The following is a 17,538-nucleotide window of genomic DNA, read 5'->3' on the forward strand; positions in this document are numbered from 1 at the left end:
GAAGGAATGCGATAATGCAAGCTGCTGCTGTTGCCCGAACAAGTCGTAGGGTTTCCCTCGGTACGCGGAGGAGAGTGGAGGAGGGATATCCCGACGCCCTTCGGGAAGGTCTGGAGGCGCCCGTAGGTGTCACTGCATTGGTACCTGGCAAGCCGCCAGGGATTTCTCCCGATCCACAACCAGCACCACCACCCCAGACACTTCGAAGTGCACCACCCACTCATCCACCCACTAGCCTGTGCAACCATGATTACCGGACCACCCTCGCCGTCGCCCTGGAGCGGCCAACACGAGGCCCGGAGGAGGAAAGGAGACGACGGCCACGGAAGCGGACACGACTCGGTCGTGGAGAGGGGACAACCTCCACCGCCAATGCGGAGCCGACCAGACGCGACGAAGAGGTCTTGCCAGGCCTTACGGCCCAGTCAGGCCAACTTAGGCCCAGACAGTACCTGTCCCCGCGCTGCAGCTCGCCGACCGACGAGGTGGTCACCGCCGCCTCCTCGTCCCACCACCAGGGAGCGACACCACCGAACGCCGAGCTACCAGCCCGCCCAAACCCAGATGAGACCCAAACGGGCCTAGATCTGGGCCTGGCGGGCGCCGCGAGCCGCCAACGCCACCGCATCGCCCCACGACCAACGGACGTGTCACCGCATCAAGAGCCATCGTGGCACGCGACACCACTGTCGCCTGACCACATCGCCGCCGGTCGAAGAGCACCGTCGCCAGCCACCACCGCCCGAGCAAGGGAGCCGCGCGCGAGGAAAGGCAGACCCGCCGCCGCCAACACCACGCGGGCAGGGCCCGGCGGCGCTCGCTGGCGGCGGCGGGAGGAGGGAAGGGAGAGGGAGGGGCGTTGGACCAGGGGGGAGGGGGCTCTCTGGCCGCCTCGCTTGAGGAGGCGATGCGGGGAACGCGGGGTCCAGCTCACTCCAACGACCATAAACACTCTTAAGAAAACATTATTGTACATGCCCTTAGGAAAACATTGTGACCGTGTTGGTAGGACCAGCCGTTAACGGCCGTTAGACGCGAGTTGTCTCCCCTCTCGCCACATGGTTAGCCACGTCAAAACTGGCTAAATAAAAGTTCATTCTAGTGTGAGTTTCTTGGCACTGTGAATTTTACAATGTTTTGTGAAGTGGTGAGTTTTTTGCTAATGAGGATACGATTGCGATGGTTCTGTGCATTCTACTCGAAAAAAAGGGTCACCGCTCGTTTCATCTTGGACACGGTCAACACTCACTTGTAGAATGAGTCCTGTCATCTTCTACAAGGGGAACAATGACAAAAGAAATGGCATCTTCCACGTAAGGTGGGAAGACTCGCGTCGTCCACGCAAGGTGGGAAGACTCGCATCGTCCACGGTCTTGTGCAGAAATTTCTCCTCGTTTGGAAACTACTGGTATTCATCCGTTTAATTGTAGCCCCAGACCCAGAGTAACACACCATGGCCATCTAGGAGCTCAGGAGGTAGCATACGTCCACACCCACCCGTTCACCGGCAACGATGAAGCTGGGCTATTCTCGGTTTCTTCTCTCTGGCTATATTTTCTTCAGCCTTTCAGGGGTTTGGGTGCTGGCCATGGCCGACGTACCCGCGGGCCAGCGTCACGGTTGCCCGGCGAAGTGCGGCGACGTCGACATCCCGTTCCCGTTCGGCGTCGGCGAGCAGTGCGCGTTGCCCGGCTTTAAGCTCAACTGTACGACTGTGGAAGGCGTGACGAAGCCTTTAGCGGGGAATATCGAGGTGACTAACATCTCCTTGGCTGACGGCACGGCCACGATGAATACCCCGGCGATCTCGTCGCAGTGCTATGACCCAGACAATGGCACGAAGTACCGAAATGGATGGTTGAACCTCACCAACACACCTTACTGGATATCGGAGGTGGATAATACAGTTATCGTCATCGGTTGCAATACTCTCGCTTATATGATGAGCTCTACTGTAAGTACTTCGATCGCTTTCTCTTATACTGAATTGATCCGGGTGAAAATGTTTGGAAAGCCAGTTTTTTCTTGTAAAACCTGCCCGGAACAGCTGTTTTTAGTTAAGTATATATTTCCATTATCTGATAACCAGGCAGATGACATGCTAACTTTACGAAACACTACAACTTTTACGTTATGCTATTATTAGGGTGTGGTTAGATCTCAGTTGATTGAGTTTTAATCAAATCGCAATCAAGTGATATAAGTCTTTTTAGATATTCCACTAAGAGATTACATCTCTATATATAAAGACTTATATTTAGGAACGAAGGGAGTATAAAAGAAGAAAGAAAAAAAATTAAAATTTTGCATGGATCTCCACCTAACATATCATGAATATAACATTGACTGAGACTTGATTAAGTCTCAGTCAATTAAAATTTAGCAATCCCGTTATTATTACATAGTTTATCTCTGCTTCATGGGTTTGTACATATTCTTCTAGCCAACGGTCCCACCTGGTGGACGGTTGTGGCCCGTTGTTAATGTTAGGCTCAGAGAAGGATGTGCTAGTCTTCGACAAATAAAATACGTCCACGTTGTGTACTAGATCGTAAGCTTCATGTCTTCGGTCTTATTAAATGTCAATTCTTTTGAACGGTTTAAAAAATAAGCTATCTCTTACTGGCTTAAAAAAAATCACATTTTAAGTTTGTTAAGACTTCTAAATTAATTATCTCATAAGTAGTTAAGAAGTCCCAATGAATAAAAGATGTTGCTTACGAAAAAAATAAAGGGAAGGTGGCTTATATTTTTTGAACTGTCAAAATAACTGGCTCTAAGCCTCGTGTAGAGTTTGAAGCTCTCCCACCATCGTGAGGAACAAAGTGCCAAATGTTTCTGGTGATTAACATCTTTTTGTAAGGGATTTTCTAGTTCATATATAGTTCCTGATGTAAGTCAGGACAATTAATGTCCCAAATTGTTTCATATAACTTCTTGTTAATTCAACACCATTTCATTCATGCTCATTTAGAACTTCCACCTGTTATAGATACTATAAATAAAATAAAAACATAAAACATGATTCCTTAATTAGCCACCTTCTAGAAATACTTGGAAGTTTTAGGTTCTAAGTTCAACTTCTTTGAGTTTGACCATATATATCTATAGTATGAAAAAATATTTTAGGATGAATCTAATGAAATTAATTTGGTGTTGTAGATGTTAGTATATTTATAGTAAACATAGTCAAATGCAAAGATGTTTGGCTTAGGAGAAATCCAGCACTTCAAGTATTTTGGAATAGAGGACTAGTGCAAAATTGGTTCGTGACATATATAACATATGCATTTTTCGCGTGCAGTATGTAATAGGTTGCGTCTCAAAGTGCGAGTCGGGCGTCCCCCTGAAGAACGACGAATGTTCTGGTGCCGGCTGCTGCCAGGCCAATGTCCCGAAAGACATACAGTACTATAATGGCTATTTCAACGAAAACTACAACACCACAGAAATTTGGCGAGAGGGCAGCCCCTGCAGCTACATAGCAGTGATGGAAAAAGCAGCTTTCAACTTCAAAACTAGCTATGTCAATTCCACAGTGTTTTATGATACATACAAGGACCGCAAAGTTCCTATTGTCCTGAACTGGCAAATAGTAGGATCGTATTGCGAGGACGCTAAGAAGAACACGAGTTCCTACGCGTGTGTTAGCAGCCAGAGTGCGTGTGTTAATTCCACCACCCACAAGCCAGGTTATCGCTGCAATTGCTCTGAGGGGTACCAAGGCAACCCTTACCTCGCCAATGGATGCCAAGGTTCCTTCACTTTTGCTCCTCCTTCTGCATTGACAAATACCTCACAGAAGAATCAAATTGTATACACTGTTTAGCAATTCTAACTACAAACAATTGTTTGGTTCCCAGATATCGATGAGTGCCAGCGCCCTGCCAATCCTTGCGGCGATGGTATATGCAAGAACACGCCGGGAAACTACAGCTGTTCATGCCACCCAGGGAATTATATGACGAATAATGGCGTTTGTGTGCCAATTCAGAAAAAGCCTTCCCGTTTTCAGGCGACGCCTGTTATAGGTAAGTAAGTAAGCACTGAAATAACATCACTTGTGGGCGATTGTAAACCCTCTGTAGCTGTAGTTATTCTTTTTTCTTTTCCTTTTAGAAGCAAGTCGTGTTTTGCCTAATTTCTAGCATCTCCAATAACAAGTATGAACAGTTCTTTTCTTTTTTTTACCAATCAAACATTTTAAAAGTGTGACCATCACTGTCGAGGATTTTACTAAATTTTGACATCATAAAATGTACAAGTACTAGGTTCACTATTGAATACACTGTTATAATGCATAATTGATTTTTAATTGCAAACAACATATTTTTATTCAAAATGATGGTCAAACTTTTGCATTGGAAATTATGTCTATGTTCAAAAAGATATACTACATGTGTAATTGGCGGAGGAATTTGGTGTTTTCTCTCTTTCCCCTTCAACATAATACTTTTAAGTGGCCACTACACATGGAAATTAATTCATTTCAAACAAATACCTCAAGCAGGTGCAAGTGTGGGACTTGTTGTCCTTGTGATTGTTGTAGCCTGTGCATGCTTGATCCAAGAGAGAAGAAAGCTACGGAATATGAAACTGGCCTACTTTCGGCGGCACGGTGGTACGATATTATTTGAAGAGATGAAGTCACAGCAATGCAATGCATTCAAAATCTTCTCAGAAGAAGAATTGCAGCAAGCCACTAACAGGTTCAGTGAAGAGCAAGTCATTGGTCGGGGAGGCCATGGAACCGTATACAGGGGGCTTCTCAAGAGTAATGTTGAAGTAGCAGTCAAGAGATGCATGACGATCGACGAGCAACACAAGAAAGAATTCGGCAAAGAAATGCTGATACTAGCCCAGATCAACCACAGAAATGTCGTGAAGCTCCTCGGGTGTTGCCTGGAGGTGGAAGTCCCCATGCTCGTGTACGAGTTCGTCCCAAACGGCACGCTCTTTGACCTCATCCACGGCAACCATGGCTGGCGCATCTCCTTGGCCACTCGCTTGGGCATCGCCCACGACTCCGCTGAGGCACTCTCCTACCTGCATTCGGGGGCTTCGACTCCAATCCTCCATGGTGATGTTAAATCTTCCAACATTCTTCTCGACGACAACCACAAAGCTAAAGTCTCCGACTTTGGCGCCTCCATCCTTGCACCAACCGATGAGTCCCAGTTTGTCACACTTGTGCAAGGAACTTGTGGGTACCTCGACCCGGAATACATGCAAACATGTCAGTTGACAGACAAGAGTGACGTGTACAGCTTTGGCGTTGTTCTTCTGGAGCTGCTCACATGCAAGAAGCCATTTAATCTCGATGCCATTGGGCAGGACAAAAGCCTATCAATGATGTTTATGTCTGCGATGAAGGAGAATAGGCTTGAGGTTATCTTGGATGATGGGATCAAGGACGAGGACAACATGGAGATTCTTGAAGAAATAGCGGAGCTGGCAAAGCATTGTTTGGAGATGTCTGGTGAGAACAGGCCCTCAATGAAGGAAGTTGCAGAGAAGCTCGATAGGCTGAGGAAGGTTATGCATCATCCATGGGTGCAACGGAACCCTGAAGAGATGGAAAGCTTACTTGGGGAACCCTCGGCAATGGTCCACTCGACGATTGTCAGTGATCAATATTTCAGCATCGAGAAGAAAGCTGTGACAAATCTGCAATCAGGGCGTTGAGTAATCGCACCTAATTATTTTGTCTCAAAACAATCAATCAATTTGTATATGTTTGTTATCTATTTCTCATTAACTATTTCAACTGTAATTGGACTTTTCATCGTAATATACTTGCATATTATCTTGGAAATCGGACTATAACTGTCTAGTTTATATTTTAAATTTAATCTAATGTAAATAAATGTTTTTGCATTACCATATCTTTCATCTATACTAGTCTTTAACAAGATATTAATCATTGGTGATTTATGGTCAATTGTCTTTCTAGGGCATCCTCAATAGCCGTAAGATAGTTGTTGGTAGATTTTGTCACGGATGATTTTTCACACAGGAGGAACTTCATTCGTGCACCATGTGAAATCCAATTTTCCAAACTTCATCCACACATCATGAAATCCAACTTTCCATGAGGAAAGAACATCTTACATTTTAAGGACATTTTTTCTGTTTTAACCTATGGGGCAAAGAAAATGCAGAATTGACCTCCTTTTCAAAAAAAATCTCAATTGCTCTTTTCCTGACGCCAACATCCCTGACGTCTGGTTTGCATGCGAGACGCCAAGGTCCCTGACGTCTGGTACGAGGTGGCATGACCGGCTGACCCACTAAGTTTCTGACATGGCATGGTACCAAACGCCAGGGGACCAGACGCCAAGGACCCTGGCGTCTGATACCAAACGCCGAGAGCCCTGGCGTCTGGATGACATGGCACACATTATTAAAAAAAATTGTGTGATCTGCTACCAAACACGCCAGGGTGCCTGGCGTCTGTCCCTTGCGTTTGGTAGCAGATCACACATTTTTTTTAATAATGTGTGCCACGTCATCTCCCTGGCGTTTGGTATCATGCCACGTCAGAAACTCAGCAGGTCAGTCGGTCATATAGGCCCGTACCAGACGCCAGGGACTTGGCGTCTCGTACGCAAACCAGGGATGTTGGCGTCAGGAAAAGAGGTTAGATCAGGAATTCTTTTGAAAGCAAGGTCAAATCTGTATTTTCTGTCCCATAGGTCAAAATAGAAAAATTGGCCACATTTTGGTACGAAGAGAGTACAAAATAGTGTGGAAGTCCAGGGGTTGGACCAAGACTGAACCCCCAGGGTACAAAAGAGAAACTGGGTGACTCCCGCTGTAAACTGAGACTTGTCCTATACTCCGTATTACGTTTACACAGGGTTAATTAAGTTTAGAAATTTCTTGGAAAAAATCAAGTCTAGAAATCAAAGAGTCAGGATATCACATGTTACAAACATTCAGTGATGTGCAATCAGCCAAGATCTTACCACTACAGCAAGTCAAAGGCCTTAACACTACAGAGAGTCAAGGGTGATGACATTACGATCACAAACGGCTAAGTACAGTTCAGACAGAACCAGAAGACTAATTGCAGGTAATGCGTGTCCATATGGAAGAACAGCAGATACGTTACAAATTTGAAACCATCAACTAATTCTCCAGTATAAAACCTAGTGTTACAGCAGGTTCAGACTAGTCGTCACATAACAGACGGAAATATTTACATTTGCAAAGTTACAGCTGTGGTTATTTACAGATTTTCATCGAGGGGTGATTACTTACAGATTACAACCCATGCCGGACCTTAGTTTATATATTACGGTCTCTCTAACAAAATATAAGACGTTCTTTGGTGTAGTTGGCTACAAAAAACGCCATACATTTTGTGACAGAGGGAGTAGTTTTTACTAATTGTTTATACAACCGATGCCACACTACAACAGATACAATCAATGAAATAGCTCCACAACGTACATTGGTTTATACTAATTGTTTCATGGTGACTGCCGGATCTTTGTGGACTGATCCAGCAACCTGCTTTATTCCAGATTTATCCATTGGTTCGATGAAGGAAACATCAGAGCTAACAATTATGCTTGAGTATGAAGTGAGGATATAAGCATCTCTGATGACGAAGCCCTTGATGATGGGCAACGGGAAACCTTGTCCAAGATACGAGTTCACGTAGGGCACGAACAAATTTTTCAGGACAATACGCATCAGACTCTGACAATTTAACAGGATTAGCATCGGTTCAGAGTATCAGAACTCCACAAAGAAAGAAATGAGGTTCAAATAAGCAAAATTAGGAATGATGAAATATGTGTGCGGCTCCTTTAGTAACAATTGGTTTTTCTTTTCAGGTCAGCTTTAAGAACCTCTCTGAAGGCATTTTCTGTTACAAAATGGTGTTTCTTCAACTACCAGATGTTCCATAGAAAGGGCAGATATCTTTCTAGACACGAGGTAGCTGTTCCCCAGTTCATCTTAATGCAAGCATTTAGATTACAATTCTCTCATGCTACACCTTAATAAAGGATGCATTTGTAAGCAATTGAAGGCCCTGCCACTAGGGGATACAAAGAACTGGATATGTGGAGAGGCAAAAATTACCTGCACTATACCAGTATGAAGTTTGCCAATGTCGCTCCACTTCAAGTCGAACGAGAAATAATTTAACTCAACCTTTCCAACAAGATTATTCCCAGAAACACTTGCATGTCCAGAAACAGCAACTGACTGCAAAAGCAATATGTAATTACAATAAGACTAACAGTAAGAGATTGAGAAAGATGCATATGTTTTCATGGAGATACAAACTTCCAATTATCCAATAAACAGTAACAGTAAATCACTGAATGGAATGTTAATTGTTGAGCATGTCAAACAGCAAAATTGACTAGTTTAGTTTGATTGTGTGAGAGTTGAAATATTGAGAGCCTGAAGCAACATAAAAAAGGTATACTTTAATACCACCAGATGGTGCGTATGCATTGTCATTTCACTCCAATGGATGGTACCTTTCCTAAACTGAATAACTAGGATAGGAACACACAAAATCAGTGAAGAAAATAAACTCACCAGTGATATGCATGCAACTGGAACTATATCATCAGAACCCAATACGTTTACTATGACATCTAAGTCCACTGTGGTATCAATTCTACCCACATTAATCCTCACAGAAGGAGGTGATATAGCAGAAATGTTCAGCAGCATATCTTTGTTTGGATATTCACGGTACAACCTTGGAATAAAAAACCTCCAGCTAGCAGTGTTCAAAAGAAACTGATCGGGAACCTTGTCCACCATATGTTGTAGTAAACCAGCCTGAATGACGAAAGTAATCACGTCGATCAGAATAGGCTCATTGATACATAATAGTAGAGTTGAAACATGGAAAACGTCTAGGTTCAAGTTAGCAACTCTGCTCTCACATAGTCAATAAGAATACTATTCTTTTGAAATAGGAAGAGAAAAAGAACAAGTTTACACTGATAAATGATCATAGTATACCTTGAAGTAGAGAGCTGAAACAGAGTTGAAAACATCTTCGTCCAATGAAATCCACAACATGTTTGAAGAGCTTCCAAGAGGTAGTGCAAGTTTGGTATCACCAAAATGCATGTCACTCTGAGGAGCAGTTTTATCAGATGGAATAAATAGTCCATCTATATCAAACTCAACAGAGGAACTACTAAAGCGTGGATCATTAACAAATGTCACATTCATAGCAGCGACTCTATCAACATAAATTTCCTTTGGAAGACCTCCTAGGAAGAGGTCGAGCTTCGATGCACCCTCCACTATTTTGTTCGTAATCGTATTTTCCACAGCTGATCTAATATGATTGCTAAAAGCATCAATGAATCTACAAAAAGTAAGAGGATACATCAACTGATGTGGATTAAATGACATCTCCCTAAAATTCGTTTGAAAAGAAAAACCCTAGCTCACTTCAGATACATATCATGAGAAGATTTTATATAGAAAAACCCTACTCAAAGGAGTTGAGAAAGTATTCACTTCAGATGTAGTATGGAATTGTGAACCACGTACCCTTGATAAAACCAAGACGATCCTCCATTCAGTGTTATATCCAAGTCTTTCATATAACAGCCACATTCCATAACAAATAGTTTGAGTGATCCATTTTCATTCTTCAGCCCCATGGAAACCCCAACATCCATTCCTTCAACCTTAGTGAAAAGGATTCATGAATATACCTTGTACCTTCTTCCATATACATGTCAAGTCTACTACTAAAAAGTAAAAAAGGTAAAGGATGGGTAACTATCACATATTTCGCACCACAATGAACAAAACGAAGGTGTAAGGTCTGACATGCTAAGAACACTTCCAAGTAAATGTAAAACTTACATACATAAAGCTGCAATTGTTTGCAAAAAAAGGCATGTAATGTGAATCCAGGTAATTAGTTGCTTGTCCAAACAAAAGTAACTTGGTTTTTTCCTTGTCCAAATGAACAACAAGCTTTCATCAGATCAAAATGATTTATGACACATATGACATTTCTAAGTAACTGAGATGCTGTTTAGTTGCTTGCTTCTGTCTAGGTGTATAGCCACACTTAATTCCTATGAATTTTTACGAGTTAGAGTCTAGATCGTAAGTTCAAAAACCCATTGTGCTAAAATGCTGTATGCTGATCAAATCAATCCCGCAGGCTGACCAAATTGAAGCTAAGTAAAAAGTCATGTTGCTATCAATAGGTAGCCAAGATATGAGTATTGCTTCAATTGAAGCTTATGTAAAACAATCATGCTGCACTAATAGGTAGGCAAAAATATCAGTATCCCATAAAATAGTTTGTACTAACTGAATAATACACATAGGCACCCATGTACTTACTGAAGAGATGAAACTTTCTTTACAGCCCATGTATATATGAATTAGTTCTCACTTCTCAGATAACAAAGTTTACTTATATTCTTGAGGATGCAATTACTTCCACTTCTGAGCATCGTTAAGGCTTTATGAACAAATCTAATGCTTGAAGCCCGTCGGTCGTACTTACCTGAATCGAAGCATTCCCACTGTCAGAGATCTTAACGAGCCAGGAGCTGTACGAGTAGCTCCACTCCATGGTGAGGTTGACGCTGGACAAGGACGCGGCCACCACAACCCCCGTTTCCCCGGCGGCGACGGTGGAGTTTGCGACCGCCACGCCGCCGAGCACGATGCGGGACGCGGCCATGCGGACGGCGCCGATGATGGGGATGCTCACGGACCGCTCGATGTCGGGGACGCTCAGGTGAGCGAGGGTGTCGGCGGCTCGGGGCACGAGCAGGTCCTTGGCGAAGTCGAGGCCGGACTGGGAGATGACGGCGGAGATGTGCGGCGAGGCGGCGGCGGGGGTGGAGGTGGGGAATATGATGGTGATGATGATGAGGAGGAGGAGGAGGGGACGGGTGCCCATGGCGGCGAGGGGGGTGGCGTTCGCCATCGTGGTGGCGGTGGTTCCGGCGACGGAAGCGGTAGGCTGGGTGGCGTCGGCGGAGGGGAGCTTGCGAGCTCGCGACGGCTTTGACCGGCCGCGTCTTCAGCGAAGAAGAGTGATTGGGGTTTGCCAGGGTCGACGTGGCGCAAACGTGGCTCGGTTGTTGGACATTCAAAGCTGCATTTCCCACGTTTTGGTTTCCAACTAGAAGTTGTCTTGATTTGCCGTACCATTAATACGATTATTTTTTTAAAGACAGTGCTCTGCGCCGATACGTCAGTCCAAACTTTCAGTTGGTCACATGCGAACCGCATTATCCGTCGACCGTACACGGGTCGCACTGTTAGATTTGTTCATGCAATAAAAAATCATCAATGCAGCAAATTTTAACCACGATGCAACAAATTTTGCAGAAAAAAATATTACCGTGGTTGTAAGAAAAAGCGACACTGATGATGCGTGGTACCAAAACAAAATGCGGGTTGTAGCAAAACAATTCAGTAAACTCGGATTGCAACTCTGACGAACGTGTATGCAATTTTTTTAATGAACGGTTGCAGCAAAAAATGATACCGGCTGTAGCAAAAATTAACACGGTTGTAGCAAAAAATCCGACAAACTCGGATTGCAACTAAACATGGATGCAGCTTTTTTAGTGGACAAAATGTAGCAACAATCACCAACGTTTGCAGCAAAAATCATGTCGGTAGTAGCAAAAAAAAACAGTTGAAACAAAAAATGACGTCTCGGAGCAAAAAAAAAAGGAAGGGTCCACGCACGGGATCGCACGACGCGCGCAGGATCGGTCGAAACGTTCGGCCCGCGCGCCATGACAAAACGTTTCCCTATTTTTAAAGAGACATTTTTAATATAACACATACGCCAATCGTATAAGGCCCGTTTGGTTACCTTCATTGAATAGTGACTGCATTTTTAAGTAGAGTCAGGTTAAGAGAAAAAAAAACATATCACTTCGTTTGGTTGTTCAATATCGTGAGGCGTCACATCTTCCTCCTCCCGCACATGTTCATGAAAACCCCACTGCAGGATCCAGTTATGTAGAATACAACATGCAAGAACAAGCTTAACCTCAGTGGGGTAAGGATGGAATGGCTTTTGATCCAGGATCTTGAACCTGTTCTTCAGATCTCCAAATGTCCTCTCAATGGAGTGTTTGATATTGAACAACTCCTGTGAAGTCCTAGGGTAGTTCCTACCGAGAACTCGTGAAGATGGTACCTCGTCTTCCTGAATGGTGGAAGAACATCTGGTTTGCATGCATAGCCAACATCTTCTAGGTAGAACTTGCCATCAGGGATGTTAATATTGTCATTGAGGATGTTAGCATCATGTGCTGACCCTTCCCAGCCAGCCACCACGTATGTGAACTTCATATCAAAGTCAACAACAGCAAGCACATTCTGGCTTGTGTGGTGCTTCCTCCCCCTAAATGTTGCAGATTGTGACTTCGACACTCTGACAGTGACATGAGTACCATCTATTGCCCCAATGCAATCGTGAAATGGCAATAGAAGACTGTGTTAGTACTCACCTTGTACAATCCTAGCATATGAAGCAATGGACTACATACTGTGTTGTTCACCTTGAAGCATGTATACCATCTTGGGCTAGTGTGGATCTTGTTAGGAGGTCCGTGAGATGGTGACTTGATCATCTCTCCTCTCATCTCCCCAACAGCGTACAACAACTTGAAGTATCTTGAGTTGGTCTCCATTGATCTCTTGAACGTGTTGTGGATGACCATGAATCTATTGTTATGGCCAACAACATGAAGGAATATGGCCACTTGCTCTCCCACACTCGTGTGGATGCTATCTTCTAGCTGTTGGGTTCTACTATAGGTGCATCGCATGCAAATTAAAAAATTCCTACGCACAAAACATCCAAGAACATGCTACGGAGATGGATCACAGATCGTTACCACTAGGCGTGCAGTGCCGTGCAACGGAAGTAGAGTTGGGGCATCACGTTCACGTGGTCCATCTCCTCCTCGTCCGATCTCCCTCGAACAGTTGGTCGCGGGATCCTCTCCCTCAAGCAGTCGGTCGCTGGATCCTGCGTATAGGTTCATCGGAGCGGCACAAGTGTACCGCCTCTAACGGTATCCGCGCGTGCAGGAGGAACCCCGTGCGGCGGATGATACGTCTCCGTCGTATCTACTTTTCCGAACTCTTTTGCTCTTGTTTTGGACTCTAATTTGCATGATTTGAATGGAACTAACCCGAACTAACGCTGTTTTCAGCAGAATTGCCATGGTGTTGTTTTTGTGCAGAAATAAAAGTTCTCGGAATGTCCTGAAAGTTTACGGAGAATTTTTCAGGAATAAAAGAAAAATACCTGCGCAAAGATCCACCGGAGGGGGCGTGCCAGTGGGCCACAAGCCCCTAGGCTGCGGCCACCCCCCTGGCCACGCCGTGAGGGCTTGTGGATCCCACGTGGCACCACCGCCCCCAATCTCAGCTCTATATCTTCCGTCTCGCCCGAAAAAAAATCAGAGAGAATGATTCATTGCGTTTTACGATGCGGAGGCGCCGCCACCCCCCTGTTCTTCATCTGGAGGGCAGATGTGGAGTCCGTTTTGGGCTCTGGAGAGGGGAAATTGTCGCCATCGTCATCATCAACCTTCCTCCATCGACAATTCCATGATGCTCTTCATCATTCGTGAGTAATCTCATCGTGGGCTTGCTGGACGGTGATGAGTTGGATGATATCTATCATGTAATCGAGTTAGTTTTGACGGGGATTGATCCCTAGTATCCACTATGTTCTGAGATTGATGTTGCTACTACTTTGCCATGCTTAATGCTTGTCACTAGGGCCCGAGTGCCATGATTTCAGATGTGAACCTATTATGTTGTCGCCAATATATGTGTGTTTTAGATCCTATCTTGCAAGTTGTAGTCACCTACTATGTGTTATGACCCGACAACCCCGGAGTGACAATAGCCGGAACCACTCCCGGAGATGAACATAGTATGAGGAGTTCATGTATTCACCAAGTGTTAATGCGTTGGTCCGGTTCTTTATTAAAAGGAGAACCTTAATATCCCGTAGTTTCCATTAGGACCCCGCTGACACGGGAGGGATGGACAATAGATGTCATGCAAGTTCTTTTCCCTAAGCACGTATGACTACATACGGAATACATGCCTACATTAGATTGATGAACGGGAGCTAGTTACTTATCTCTCCGTGTTATAGCTGTTACATGATGAATCACATCCGTCATACTCATCCATCACTGATCCACTGCCTACGAGTCTTTTACTACTGGTCCTTGCTACGTTACTTTGTCTAGGTTTGTCCCTTGCTACAAAAGGGATTGGGCCACTTTGCTGCTAGTGATGTCGCTACTGCTGTTACTTGCTGCTGCTGTCACTATTACTGTTCCTTGCTACTTTGTTGTTACTTCTTGCAAGACCCTTTTTCGACACCGTTGCCGGCACTACAAGGATTCTGGTCTACTGCAACAAAATTTATTGCGACAACTATCTTTCGTTTTAATAAGATCCTATATTACCACAAAATTCTAGTTCGTGGCAACAGTATCTACAGATTGCCACAGGTTTGTTTTGTCGCGCCAAGTACTCATTTTGTTGCAATCGAAGCCATGTATTGCCACAAGTTGCATCAACGTTGTAATACGGTAGTGATATTGCAACAGTTGTGTACCGTTGCATGAATTGTTCATTTTGTTGCAATAAGGACTAGGTATTGCAACAAAGTATACCTTTTGTGGTAATATTTAGACATATATTGAAACAATTCTAACATGTGGTGCTAGACATAGATATTGTTGCAATAACATGGCTTTCTATTGGAACGAAAACATGTATTGTTGTAATAGGGCGAATTTTTGCCTCACCTACGTTGTGTTGCAATAACTAGTACATATTGCGACAATTGTGCATCCATATAATACATACAACATATTGCAACAATCCTCTAGTGTTGCGAAAAAGAAGCAACATATTGCAACAATATTCTCTACGATGCTCTTGATTTTGTTTCTTTATTTATTATACTATTTCTCAGGATGTGATTCAAGGGACGCACTAGTTTATAGAGATATTATATGACAAAGTACTTTTAAATACACATTAAACATATCGTTGAATTATTTTTGAATACGCATTGAATATTTTAGTAATATATGTTAAAGAATTCACAATACATAATTAACATTTATAGTTTTTTTTGAAAAAAATCTTAATATATGATGAAAGTTTTTATAATACATATTGAACTTTTTTTATATACCATGAACATTTTCTTAATATAAGATGGACATTTTGTAATACACATTGGACAATTTTGTACAGAGTGAACTTTTATAACATACCAAAATATACAACTATGGAACAAATAAAAATGAACAAAAATAAATAGAAATAGAAATAGAAAAACATTTAGAGCATCTACAACCGAACTTGGCAAATCTGTCCCCGGTACTACTGCAGGAGCGTCAGAGGACATCACCGAGCGGTCCCTCTTATTGGCAGCCGCACATCCACGTACCTCAAATGCGGATTCTCAAATCCAAAAACCCATGCACGTTGATCATACGATATAAATTGCCCGACCAAGTTGGGACCTACTCGTTTCGGCCGAGTTTTCGAGCCGCCACCGCAATTGGCTCTAGCGGCGCCGTGGCGCGTCGACAGCGGGCTGAAGATGAACCACGTTCCTTCACACAATGCACGGAAATAAACTGTCGGGGGGATAACCCCGAGGTAGGCTCATCAAGCCTTCTCCTTCATTTCCTGCCCAAAGGATATGAACAAACACAATTTCCCAAGGCCCAAGTCTTCTGGCCGGCTAGGCCACGCCTACCGGCTGGAGGACGAGGCGGCCATCCCTCTGGCCGGCTAGGCAACCCCTGCCGGCTAGAGTCGAGATGGTTACCTCTTCCTGACCGGCTTGGTCAGGCTAGCCGGTTAGGAACGAGGTGGTTGTGCCCAAGCCAGCTAGCCAAGCAGGCTAGCCGACCGAGGATCACAAGTCACATCAGATCGTAGGTCAGGATCCAAATCCCAGGTCCCATTGTTTTCAAGAAGTTCATCGGGACATGCTTTATATGTGTTCTAAACCTACAAGCAGGTATGTACGTTCTAAACCTGCTAGCATATCTGTTTGCTCTGCTTTTCAGGTGCATAATCTATTTTCAGCAGGACAAAATTTTAGTATCTTCGATGAATTAAAAAATACTTTAGAATAAAAAAACTTTAGAAAATTACCTCTTCAAAAAGAACAGAAAACACGACAGCTAAGATAGAAGCCTTTTGGACATGCTAGCTGAGAAACATAGATGTCATATAACAAAACTGATTCAGAACATAGCATGTTTTAGAAGATGCATATATGCAATTTGAACATAGCAGGTCCATAACATAGGAGTACCAATGCAGCAATATTCAAGTTAGACATGAACTACGACATGATTAGCTAGCTAGTTCATCTACGAGACGGGAGAGTGAATCTACATACCCTTATAGATCGTTAAGCGGAAGCGTATATAACGCGGGTGATGTAGTGGAACATCTTCGCGATTCAAATCGCAACCCGTCCCGCGATCCCATCACGATCCATCCCGATCTAGTGCCGGACGGACGGCACCTCCGCGTTCAGTACACGTACAACTCGATTACGATATGCCGTTGTGTTCAAACACGTTGTAAAGAAAATGCAATTTTCTCCTGCAAGTAGAAGTACACAACTGTTAGGCGTCACGAATAATGCCAACTGTTGTTAATGAATATGCATATCCTTTACTGAATATGTTTTACAACAACGCTCCCAAATGTGTCCCTAATCATATATCAAGCATTGTTTATGTAGTACATTTTAGTAAATTCGACCACTGAATTATGAACATATATCAAAATCTACGGTACACTCTGATTTCTTAGACTCAATTCTAAACCTATATTAATTCTGAAAGTGTAGTACAATATTTTAGTTTTCTGAAACTAATTTGAACCTATATCAATTCTGAACCAATATTATTCTTTATTGCACTATATTAATGACAAATATGAACCCCATGCTTAACATTGCAGGAAACCCATATATCAAGTATCATTTCTGAACTACATTTCGGTAAATTCGGTCACTGAATTATAAACATATATAAAAACTACAGTACAGTAATTTTTGTCACTGAATTTTGAACCTATATCAATTATGAAACTGCAATACAATATTTCACATTTCTGAAACAGTTTTGAACCTATATTAGTTCTGAACCAATATTCTTCTTTACTACACTATATTAACAGCAAATCTGAACCCCATGCTGCTATAATTCGGTGGCTGAAAGTATATAATCTAATTGATTTGCAGAACATACACACTTGAGATGTCATGCATGTACTGATGTACATTATACAACACGTTGACGTCTTCTGAAGCATTCTTGTAAGATATTCCATTGCCAGGTTATTTTTACGTCCTTTTTAGATAATGGTTGGCACCGGAGTTGAGGTGTCGGGCGGTCCAGCCACATGCACACGGGCAAGATCGAGCAACCGATATACAGGGAGGAGGAGGCCGACGGGCGGAAGGCGCCGAGCGGC

At 43.4% G+C, this 17,538-nt stretch overlaps 2 protein-coding genes across 2 annotated transcripts; one reads left to right on the plus strand and one right to left on the minus strand.

The window, feature by feature from the left end:
- Positions 1 to 1,358: 1,358 nt before the first annotated feature.
- On the plus strand, positions 1,359 to 5,773 carry LOC123399306 (putative wall-associated receptor kinase-like 16). The gene is made up of 4 exons (XM_045093720.1): positions 1,359 to 1,954; positions 3,305 to 3,755; positions 3,864 to 4,031; positions 4,511 to 5,773. The coding sequence occupies exons 1-4, from the start codon at positions 1,514 to 1,516 to the stop codon at positions 5,683 to 5,685; spliced, it is 2,235 nt and encodes a 744-aa protein (XP_044949655.1). The 5' UTR covers positions 1,359 to 1,513; the 3' UTR covers positions 5,686 to 5,773.
- Positions 5,774 to 7,109: 1,336 nt separating this feature from the next.
- Positions 7,110 to 10,992, minus strand: LOC123399307 (putative BPI/LBP family protein At1g04970). The gene is made up of 6 exons (XM_045093721.1): positions 10,520 to 10,992; positions 9,541 to 9,680; positions 8,998 to 9,352; positions 8,563 to 8,811; positions 8,095 to 8,220; positions 7,110 to 7,707 (listed from the first exon to the last, which is right to left on the minus strand). The coding sequence occupies exons 1-6, from the start codon at positions 10,946 to 10,948 to the stop codon at positions 7,462 to 7,464; spliced, it is 1,545 nt and encodes a 514-aa protein (XP_044949656.1). The 5' UTR covers positions 10,949 to 10,992; the 3' UTR covers positions 7,110 to 7,461.
- Between the last annotated feature and the right edge of the window lie 6,546 nt (positions 10,993 to 17,538).

The sequence above is a fragment of the Hordeum vulgare genome, chromosome 5H, assembly GCF_904849725.1.
Source record: "Hordeum vulgare subsp. vulgare chromosome 5H, MorexV3_pseudomolecules_assembly, whole genome shotgun sequence".
Taxonomy (NCBI): Eukaryota; Viridiplantae; Streptophyta; class Magnoliopsida; order Poales; family Poaceae; genus Hordeum; species Hordeum vulgare.

Coding starts and splice junctions, on each gene's coding strand:
- LOC123399306 (XM_045093720.1), top strand. CDS start 1,514: ATGAAGCTGGGCTATTCTCGGTTTCTTCTCTCTGGCTATATTTTCTTC. Junction 1,955..3,304: donor CTTATATGATGAGCTCTACT/GTAAGTACTTCG, acceptor TTTCGCGTGCAG/TATGTAATAGGTTGCGTCTC. Junction 4,032..4,510: donor TCAGGCGACGCCTGTTATAG/GTAAGTAAGTAA, acceptor TACCTCAAGCAG/GTGCAAGTGTGGGACTTGTT.
- LOC123399307 (XM_045093721.1), bottom strand. CDS start 10,948: ATGGCGAACGCCACCCCCCTCGCCGCCATGGGCACCCGTCCCCTCCTC. Junction 9,681..10,519: donor GTGGGAATGCTTCGATTCAG/GTAAGTACGACC, acceptor CTTTTCACTAAG/GTTGAAGGAATGGATGTTGG. Junction 8,812..8,997: donor TTTCAGCTCTCTACTTCAAG/GTATACTATGAT, acceptor TTCGTCATTCAG/GCTGGTTTACTACAACATAT.